Genomic DNA, 9,989 nt, shown 5'->3' with positions numbered 1-9,989 from the left:
ATTTGCAGTGCCTGATGTTTTTATAGTTATTGTTGCTTTTCTTTTCGTTCCCTTTGTGAATGATGCCATGGCCTTTGGCTAGTGCAATAAAGTTTATGATGATGATGTGGATACTGCTAGTGGGCGAGGCGCTTGGTGAAAGAATGGCAAAACAAACAAAACAGATATTAAGACAAAGGTGAAAATTAGTTCTGTCTTCTAAAAAGACAACAGGAGTTCTCATTGAAGGGAAAGTGTCTCTTAAAAATAGTTTATTGTAGAGGTTATAAAGCTGTTTTAAAGAGTTTATAAAAAGTAACACCTTTGCAATCTTCATCCCATTGTCGAGCTTTGTGCAGTCCTAGTATTTATCTGCCGAGAGCACCAAGAAATGAGCAGAAGCCCCATGTGACACAGCTATTGCTGGACTGCACTATTTCTGATTCCTCGTGCATTTCCCCCTTTTTGCCTTGCACCAGGGATGGGGATTGGATCCAGCTGGTGGGTTAGATCCTGACCTTCCCCACTGGCCAAGTTTCATAGGTGGGCAGGGCCACCTTATCACCTGACATCACTCGATGTCAAAATGACATCAGGCGATCCATCTTCACCACCTTGGTGCATGGTGCTTTGAAGCCCCGGCAAATGGCCAATCATCGGGCCTTCAAAGCAACCTGCATGATTCTCTGCAACCACCACCAACCAGCTGAGTGTTGCCGCTTGCACCATCCATGGGGCTTCGCAGCTGCTGCTAGTCAGCTTATCAGAGGCGCCTGCAACCCCCATCCAAACTAACCCAGCCCCATCATTACTTGCCCCACACCAGACCAAATATGGGATGGCCAAAGCTGCCTTGAGTCTGGGCCACGGAAAAAGGTGGGGTACATCACCAATGCCATAATCTCCATCACCACCACCACCACCATGGAGGCATGGGGAGAGGGGGGCTAATTAGGCCATATGCCCTCCCAACCTGTAGAAAACTGGCATCTTAGGGGTGGGGGAAAGCTCATCTACAGCATTTTCCTCAACATGTTTGTCTCGTGCATTTCATGGGAAGCCGTCAGCCCCCACCCTGGCAGTCTGGAAACAGACCTCACCCAGGGGCTTACGATCCCTCTGTCAGGATTCACAGAATGCTGTGAGAGATAGTAAGTCTGCAGGCTTGAGTTTGCTAGCTGATACAGTCAGCCTGCAATACTTTCTATGGAAGTGCTGGGTCAGAATGACAGCAGTAACGTGCTGACAGATGATTGGCTGTCATCAGTTTAAAAGGGAAACCCATCCAGCAGTAAAGGGGTGGTGTAGAAGAGTGTAGTCAGAGAGATAGAGAGAGATAGAAAGGTTTTCCTATTTGCCTTAAGGTGCAGCCAGGTACTCTGTTTGACTGTACGAACTGCCTGTGTATTATAGCCTGCAGATATTTGTATATATAGCTCACAATAAATACACAGCACTGAAGAACCTGGAACTCTGAGCATTTCTGCTAAAGCGCCGCAGAGAATTTGTGACTCCCTCTGCTCCAGCTCTTCGTACACCTGAGGAGTCAAAGCAGCTTGGGATTGATGTTTACCCTGAGACTTGAAAACATCCCCACGTGCCTGACCAGGTTGGGCTCCACCACGAAGGCCCACTCGCCCTTGGTGCGCAGCAGCGAGTACAGGGCCGTGTCTTTGGCGAAACCCGACCGGCAGCGCAGCTTCTTCAGGTAGCCCAGTGCGCGGCGGGCAGAAGGGGCAGAGAACAGCATGGCAGGGGTGCAGCACTCGGTGGCAGGCACGACATTGTAGAGGGGCGGGGCCAGGCGGCGCAGCTCCAGGAGGTAGTGGCGCCCAACCAGCTCCACCAGCAGCATGCTGTAGAGAGCAAAAAACAGGGTGATGGGCCAGCTGGGGCTGGGGCGGCCGGCCGCCCAGACATATGCGAACCCCAGCAGTGAGCCGCCCAGCATGCCCACTCCGAGCCACTCCAGGATCCTCATGGGCTCTGGGTTGAGGTAGCGCTGAAGTCTCTCAGGGTGGTAGAGCTTCACGTAGAGGGCGTCTCGGAGGTGGGGCTTTGAGAAGCGGACCTGCAAGAGGTGGTTCAGCACCGGGAAGATCTCATCCTCTGGGACGGCATCGTCTTCCACCAGCAGCACGTGTTCCGGGTCGTAGTCCCGCAGCGACTTCTCCAGGCAGTAGGCGTAATCCCGCTTCTCCTTCTCAAACTGGTTCAGCGACGGCTCCGGAGCCTGCCGGCTGCCGTAGCGGTTCGCCATGCCAAAGAAGCCGGCCAGCAGCTGGGCGTCCGCGTGGGTGCCGGGGTCGGCCTCCACATTGCAGAGCAAGATCTGGTGGCGCTGGCAAGGGGCCCCACACTGGCGGAGCAGGCGGTGAAAGCGGGACGCCACCTGGAGGACGTAGTGGAACTCGGGGCGCCGCTGCACGGTGATGATGGTGATGAGCAAGCCCGTCCGGCGGGCCTCGCCGGGCGGTGGCTCAGAGGCATTGTTCACCCGCAGCCTCTCAAAGTAGCGGAGGGCTCTCAGGCCGTCCTCCTGGTTCTGTCGGAGGAAGTCTTGGCTCATGGGGCTCAGGTACCAGCGCCGCAGGTAGTAGTAAGAGTGAAGGAGGCGGTGGCAAGTCAGGGGCGCCAGCACAACGAACGTCACCGCCGTCAAGGCAAGGAGCTGCAGGAAGGGGCTAGACCAGCGGCACAGCCTCCCACAAGGCTGCAGTCCTCGTGGCAGCATGGCGGCCACTTCCAGGGGGTCCCGGGCTCATGCCTCAGGCCATTCCTCGGGGCCGGAGGGTCTTCCGGTTGGGTAGCGGAGCTGAATTGCTAGGCTCAGATCTGTGAAGAGAGGAGGAAGAGGAGGGAGAAACAACATTTACAGATTGCATCACATCAGATCAGGCTGATTCAGAAGGGCAGGGGACAAAAAGACGAGAGGACACCACCATCTCTGCTGAGAAGCCAGGCTGCAGCAGAGGAAGGAAGAAAAGGAGTGCAAGGCCACTCTGTTGCTCCAGCTGAGATCCTAGCTGTTTTCCATGCCTCCGCTCTTTGAGCTTTCCCACCCCAGTTGGCTATTAAAAGAGCCTGTCATCAAAAATTTGCATCTGAGTTTGTTTATGCATAGGCAAACTTTGCCCTCCAGATGTTTTGGGACTACAACTCCCATGATCCCTAGCTAACAGGACCAGCAGTCGGGGATGATGGGAACTTTAGTTCCGAAACATCTGAAGGGCCGAGTTTGCCTATGTCTGGTTTATGCTCTCTACCTTCCCAGTACATTTTTCTGTTGTTTATTTCATGAAATTTATTCTACCGCTTGCTTGTAGGATAGAACCTCAAAGCAGTTCACAAAAAAAGATAAAACAATAAGATGACCACTAAAAAAATATGCACAGCTATAATTTTAAACCTACAAAAAGCTGAAAACAGATCAGAATAGACCAAACTCGTACAAACTTTCTAAACATCTGGGTAGGCTTGTCGAAATTAGCAATGTCGTCAGCAGGGACCAAAAAGAATAGTGAAGGCACCAGCCTGATAGCAATAGGCAGGGAGTTATAAACTGCCACTGCAGCCGTACTGAATGACCCAGTTCTTACGGTGCGGGTATTGTGCGGATCCTATAAAAGTGTGAGTTCCACCAATCAAAGTGGGCGTGTGAGAACATCTGGGGTAAGACAATCTTTTGCGCTACACCTTTTAAGATTAAACATCTGAGGCTGCTGGCTGTCCTGTTTGTAGTGATTTCTCCCCCCACCCCCAAAATCGTTTTTATGTAAATGTAAATTTATAACAATATCAAGTACACATCTGTATATAGAGATTACTCTGAATCCTGAGACTTCCCACTGTCCCTTCCATGGGCCTTATTGTTCACATTTTCAACTGCACATTATTTCATAATCTATATTTTGTATCTGTCCATATGGTCCGAAGTATTTGTTACATTACAAGCGATATTAAAACCCTGTTAATGTTTTCATCTGCTTACAGCGGTCTCCTAAATAAATTATAATTTTTTCCCCATTGTTTCCTGAAGTTTTTGTCTTCTTGGTTTCTGAGCGTGTTTGTAGCAATTTCTAAGTTGTTCTGGAGACTTTTTTTTTTTTTTGGCTGACGAGCAGGATTAAAATTTAAACTATCATAGATGCCTGCCTGGAACCAGAAAGGCCTCTTCATGAAATTGTTTTGTGTGTGTGTGTGTGTGTGTGTGTGTGTGTGGTTTAAAGTTGATTATGTGATAATCCTAACCCTCTAAGAAAAGAATGTGTTAGAATTTTCCCAGGCTAGATGGCTCAGTTGGCTAGAGCAAAGTGCTGATCATGCCTAGGTTGCAGGTTTTATCCCTGTATGGACCAGCTGCATATTCCTGCATTGCAGGGGGGTTGGACTAGATGATCCTCAGGGTCCCTTCCAACTCTACAGGTCTATGGTTCTATAGGATGAGACTTCCCAGCGGGCCTGGTTAGGTTCCCCCTACTCAAGCAGAGCTTTCTTTTTAGACAAAGGTTTTTATACATTTAGGGACGCAGGTGGCGCTGTGGGTTAAAGCCTCAGCGCCTAGGGCTTGCCGATCGAAAGGTCGGCGGTTCGAATCCCTGTGGCGGGGTGCGCTCCCGCTGCTCGGTCCCAGCGCCTGCCAACCTAGCAGTTCGAAAGCACCCCCGGGTGCAAGTAGATAAATAGGGACCGCTTACCAGCGGGAAGGTAAACGGCATTTCCGTGTGCGGCTCTGGCTCGCCAGAGCAGCGATGTCACGCTGGCCACGTGACCCGGAAGTGTCTCCGGACAGCGCTGGCCCCTGGCCTCTTAAGTGAGATGGGCGCACAACCCCATAGTCTGTCAAGACTGGCCCGTACGGGCAGGGGTACCTTTACCTTTACCTTTTATACATTTGTTTTATGTAGTTGTGCAATATTGTTTCTTGAACTGCCACAGGAAACGAAGTATTGGACATACTTCACTAAAGACGAGACGTTAGCCGACCCCCTTACAGTGTAAGGTCACTGATCACATGGTATTAAAGGTAGTTTGCACAGGTAAGGTCAAGCAAAGGAGAATGGGGCAGGGTAATCACAAGTATCGCCAGCTGGCCTCTCCTCCAACCTTAGAATGGTGTTATGAAACATCGCCAGGCAGCTGTCACGGCTGTCAGGGGTCTCTTTTGAAAGAAGTGTCTCTTACGCCATGACAGCCCTTCTAGAAGTGAATGCACTGCCCAGAGAGGGGCAGGACAAGGGAAACACTCCTGCCCCACAAAACTACTTGGAAGAGAGAAAACAATCTTGAGCATGCCTTCATTTTGATCCGGCAGAGATCAGCTGGTAGGAGTTTGGCGGAAATCCTGTGGCTTCCGTGGCCATAGCTAAAGAGATTCATGTAACAAACAATGCCATTGCAGGAGATTAAAGAAAACTCACGCTGGAAAGGCAGGGCAGCTATTTCAAGAAGATAGAATGAAGTTGTACCTGCAGACATTAAGTCCCATCTCCCCCTTTTCCCCAGGGCTAAATCATTCGAGTGGCAGCCTCGGCCTCTTCCTTCCGCGAAGGCAGACCGCATTTGAGGTAGTCCCTTTATTTCCAAACTCGGAAATTTTAATCCTCGTGTCTCTCGCGCCTGCTCTCTCTTCCCCGCCTCAGTTAACTGGAGATTAGTTTCCGGCATAACACACCCCTATTATTTTCCTCGAAACCAGCAGCTTCCGTCACCCCACCCCACCCTCAACGCGAGGGGATGAATGAGGGCACCACACAATAATAATAGGCGGAAAAGCACCCGCAAGCCCACCATAGGTCACGGGGAGCCCCACGAAGATCTCGGGCCGGCCTGGATGCTTGAAGCCCAGTTCCCCGCGCCCGCCCCGTGCGTCTTTACGCACAGAAATGCCTTTTCGAAATGGCCCCGGACAAGCTTCCCACCTGCTTACAGGAAGGTTTAAAAAACGGAACGGATCTATCCGCCGCTCACATACCTGGGGAAAAACAACCATCGCCGATACGAGTCGAAGAAAACCCCTCAAGTGGGAGGAGAGCGTGCTGAACCCCCCCCCCCTTGGAACAGAACCGGCACTTAATCCCGAGTCCTCCCTGTTGCCTCTTTACGCGTCCCGGCAACAGCTCGGAATCCGAGTTCCGCTTTTTCCTGTTTGCTTGTTGCTCTCCTGCTCGCCGACAGCTCCCCTCCCCCCGGTTTTGTTTCCTCCCTTGCCTCTCTCTCTGGCAACGAGGGTGGGATCAAAGACATGAAGGCTGGGCATGTGACTACCGCGGCGAGAGAGAGAGAGAGCGGAATCCCAAGTCATAAAAAAGAGTTGCCTGCAGCAGCTGGTGCTGCGCGTCTTCTAGACCAGGCATAGGCAAACTCGGCCCTCCAGATGTTTTGGGACTACAACTCCCATCATCCCTAGCTAGCAGGACCAGTGGTCAGGGATGATGGGAATTGTAGTTCCAAAACATCTGGAGGGCCGAGTTTGCCTATGCCTGGGCTAGACGCTTGGCGATGGCTTTCTGACGAGATTCATAGAATTGCAATGTTGGAAGGATCATCTACACAAACTCCCTGCAATGCAGGAATCTTTTGCCCAATGTGGGGCTCAAACCCTTGACCCCGAGATTCAGAATCTCATGCTCTAGCAACTGAGCTGCTAACAGCATTCATTCCATTTATCCAGTGATGGCCAAACTTGGCCCTCCAGCTGTTTTGGGACTTCAGTTCCCATCATCCCTGACCACTCGTCCTGTTTGCTAGGGATGATGGGAGTTGTAGTCCCAAAACATCTGGAGGGCCAAGTTTGGCCATCACTGCAATTTATCAATTTGCCCATTTTTCAATAATAACAGTAACAATAACAATGCATGTTAACTTGTGCTTCATGGTTCAGATGGATAACATGCCCTATGCAAAAACACTTCAAAGCAGGCAAGGGCAGCAGCTGGTAACATTTTGGCTTAGTGAGACTGCAAGTTTTAACTTGCTGTTTGCATCCCAGCAGCACTTTGGAGAGTGAACAGAGTACAATTGTCTCCTATAAGGAAAACTCAATTATTCTTTGCACGTCTTTTATGGACAAGGGGAAAACTTCCATGTAAGATGGAAGGCAGGATTGCCTTCAGCCCTGTATCAGTAAGTTTTTAATGTTTGACATTTTATTGCCTTTTTATGTGCTGGAAGCCAGCCAGAGTGGAACCCAGCCAGATGAGGAAGGTACAGTCATACCTCATGTTACATTTGTTTCATGTTATGTTCTTTCAGGTTACGTCCTGCAGCGACCCAGAAGTACCGAAAAAGGTTACTTCTGGGTTTTGCTGCTCGCGCATGCGCAGATGCACAAAATGATGTCACATGCAAGCGCAGAAGCGGCGAATCGCAACCCATGCGTGTGCAGATGCGCCGCTGCAGGTTGCGTTCTTTTTATGTTGTGAAGGGGCCTCTGGAATGGATCCCGTTCGCAACCAGAGGTACCACTGTACAGTGGTACCTCGGGTTAAGTACTTAATGCGTTCCGGAGGTCCGTTCTTAACCTGAAACTGTTCTTAACCTGAAGCACCACTTTAGCTAACGGGGCCTCCTGCTGCTGCCGCGCTGCTGGAGCACGATTTCTGTTCTCATCCTGAAGCAAAGTTCTTAACCCAAGGTACTATTTCTGGGTTAGCGGAGTCTGTAACCTGAAGCATATGTAACCTGAAGCGTATGTAAACCAAGGTACCACTGTATTATGATTAAGAAATTAAGGTAGACACCTATTGATGTAGGTTTGGAATTTATGCATTCATTACATCATAATGCATCCATTGCCAAAAATATGATACGCGCAAACACTTTTAAAATGCTTCTAGTTGCACAGAGTTTTCTCTCCCTAGTTTTTCTTATCTTTCTTTCTTAAGTTTGCCAACTGAAGATCTCCAAGTGACCTACAGCAATAATCATACACACACACACACTCTACCGTAAGGGAAGAAGAAACAGTGGGAGGAATAATGCAATCCATCTGTATCTCGTCTAAGATAAGATTTATGAGTAAGCAACGCACCCGCCATATAAATCATAACAAACAGCCTTAGCTATACTCAAAAGAATGATCAAATAATACTTCTGCTCACTAATTAGCAAATAAACAGTCACACACCCCTTTTAACCACTCCACCCCCCCCAAACGTCTAGTATCAGGCCAGCTTGAAATGTGTTTGCAGGTTAGCACAGATAAAAATAAACTGGACTGAAGAAGCTGGATGGAAAGGGAGCAATCTTTTATTTAAAAAGGGGTGAGGATCCCTTTGAATATAAGAGCAGCTGTGCTGGATCATGCCAAAGGTCCATCGACTTCAGCATCCTGCTTCCCACAATGGTAATCAGATGCACAATGAAGCCTTAAGCAGGATATTCAGAGACAGACTGCCTCTGAATCTGGAGAAGGAACAACCAGGTTCAGAAACAAGTCTACTTCTAAATATGCTGAAGTCAGGCCGACTAACAACAAAAAGCCCCTCATTTTTCTGCTGCAGTCATATTCCCTCCGCATTCCCTGTTGCCCTTCAAGTAAGGGGGGAAAGGAAGCCCCCTGCCCTTACAGCAAAGGAGAAAAATGTGTTGACTATTTGTCCTCCCAAAAGGAAGCATGTGGAAAGTTCTCTCTCTCCCCTCTCTCCCTCCCTCTCTCCCCCCCCCCCCCCGCCTTCTGCCTTGTGGCCATGAAATGAAATAAAAACAAATCTTTTCTCTCTCTGCCTTCCAACATCTCCCTCACACACTGCTGCAAGTTAGATTGTTGGCACCTGTCTGTCTCAGGAGACAAGCCAGCTAGGGAAGAAATAAGGTACGTATACAGATTTGAAGAAGCACAGTTCTGATTGGCTTAAGGTGGGTGATCAGAGACACACACATTATTTTTTGTGCCTGGGGATTTGCTGGCCTGAGAAACAAAAGCAGGATCTTTAAGAAGGGAAAACAAAGACCTTCCCTGTTGATTTAATTATTTGCAATAAAAACAAAAATGGAGGGGGGGGGGAGAGACTTCATCCACTCACTCCAGCTACAGACCAGCTAAGCTAGAAATAGTGAAATTCTGCAGGTTTCAAAATATGCATTTGCTTCCCAATCTACCTAGAACTCTAAATTTTCATATTTAAATTTTATCAGATAACTTTATTAATAAATAGAGAAATATACATACTCTTTGGCAGAGTTATTGTTTGTGGGGTTGTTTTCTTATTTTGCTGTTATTGATAGTAACTTTTTGTAGCTGTGTTTATGATTTATGTGGACATTGTTCAGTTTTGTTGTGTACTTTTTGATGTGCTTTATTTACTGTTTACAGGTATATTCACTTTTGTAATTATCTAATTCTTTTCATGTTGTAAGCCACCCACGACATGGTTTTTAACTGCAGAAAGGCGGCATAAAAAATAATAATGGTAATAATGATATTTTTTGAAATCCCAAACCCAATATAGCCCAAATTGCGCAATAGTTGTACAGTACAATAATAGATTGTTATTGAGCTAGCCAAACAGGCTCAGCTATAGAATTAAGAAGAGTAGAAGACTGCTAAAATAACGAGCGGGTTTTTCCCTAACCTTAAAAAAATGCATACCTCTTTCCGCTAAACTTCCTCACTTCCGCTTGAGATGAACGGAATTTATGGCAAACTGTTGCTTTGGTACCCATACAGGTTGCCCAAGTCTTCGAATAACAGATTTTGTCCACCATTACAACTTAGGGCACGAAGACTTCAAGCTACCGCGAATAAAGGGGAAAATGAGGCAGGAAAGGTAAGGGCAAAGTGGCAGCCATGTTTCTTATGGTCACTATAACTTCAAGAGCACAGGAATTCATAAACTTTTTCAGAGGGGCTTCGAAAACTCTCGCAACGGAAGAAAGTCAGCGTTTAGCCGGACGTCGCGCCCAACGAATGTGTGGCATAGAGAGATGAAAAAGTGTAGAGTAGCATGACTCTGTTGCCTGGATACTAAACTTCCCGGTTCATTTTGAAGTTTTCCTCCTCTCCCAGA

The 9,989-nt window shown here is 48.3% G+C and overlaps 1 protein-coding gene across 4 annotated transcripts; it reads right to left on the bottom strand.

Moving 5' to 3' along the window:
* Positions 1–234: 234 nt before the first annotated feature.
* Positions 235–9,782, bottom strand: PGAP4 (post-GPI attachment to proteins GalNAc transferase 4). 4 transcript variants are annotated; one of them, XM_079959643.1, is made up of 3 exons: positions 9,572–9,782; positions 9,306–9,361; positions 235–2,814 (listed from the first exon to the last, which is right to left on the bottom strand). In XM_079959643.1, exon 3 carries the CDS (start codon positions 2,711–2,713, stop codon positions 1,526–1,528), a length of 1,188 nt encoding a protein of 395 aa, XP_079815769.1. In that variant the 5' UTR covers positions 2,714–2,814; positions 9,306–9,361; positions 9,572–9,782; the 3' UTR covers positions 235–1,525. The 4 variants fall into 4 exon arrangements, with proteins under 4 accessions (XP_079815769.1, XP_079815770.1, XP_079815767.1 ...); XM_079959644.1 differs by lacking the exon at positions 9,306–9,361; XM_079959641.1 differs by lacking the exons at positions 9,306–9,361; positions 9,572–9,782 and adding an exon at positions 5,954–6,224.
* Between the last annotated feature and the right edge of the window lie 207 nt (positions 9,783–9,989).

Source organism: Podarcis cretensis, assembly GCF_951804945.1.
Source record: "Podarcis cretensis genome assembly, chromosome: 17".
NCBI lineage: Eukaryota > Metazoa > Chordata > Lepidosauria > Squamata > Lacertidae > Podarcis > Podarcis cretensis.
The sequence above is the reverse complement of the archived record's forward strand: the minus strand, read 5'-3'. Positions and strand labels throughout refer to the sequence as shown.

Bases quoted from the DNA above. Each gene is read 5' to 3' on its own strand.
- PGAP4 (XM_079959643.1), bottom strand. From the start codon at position 2,713: ATGCTGCCACGAGGACTGCAGCCTTGTGGGAGGCTGTGCCGCTGGTCT.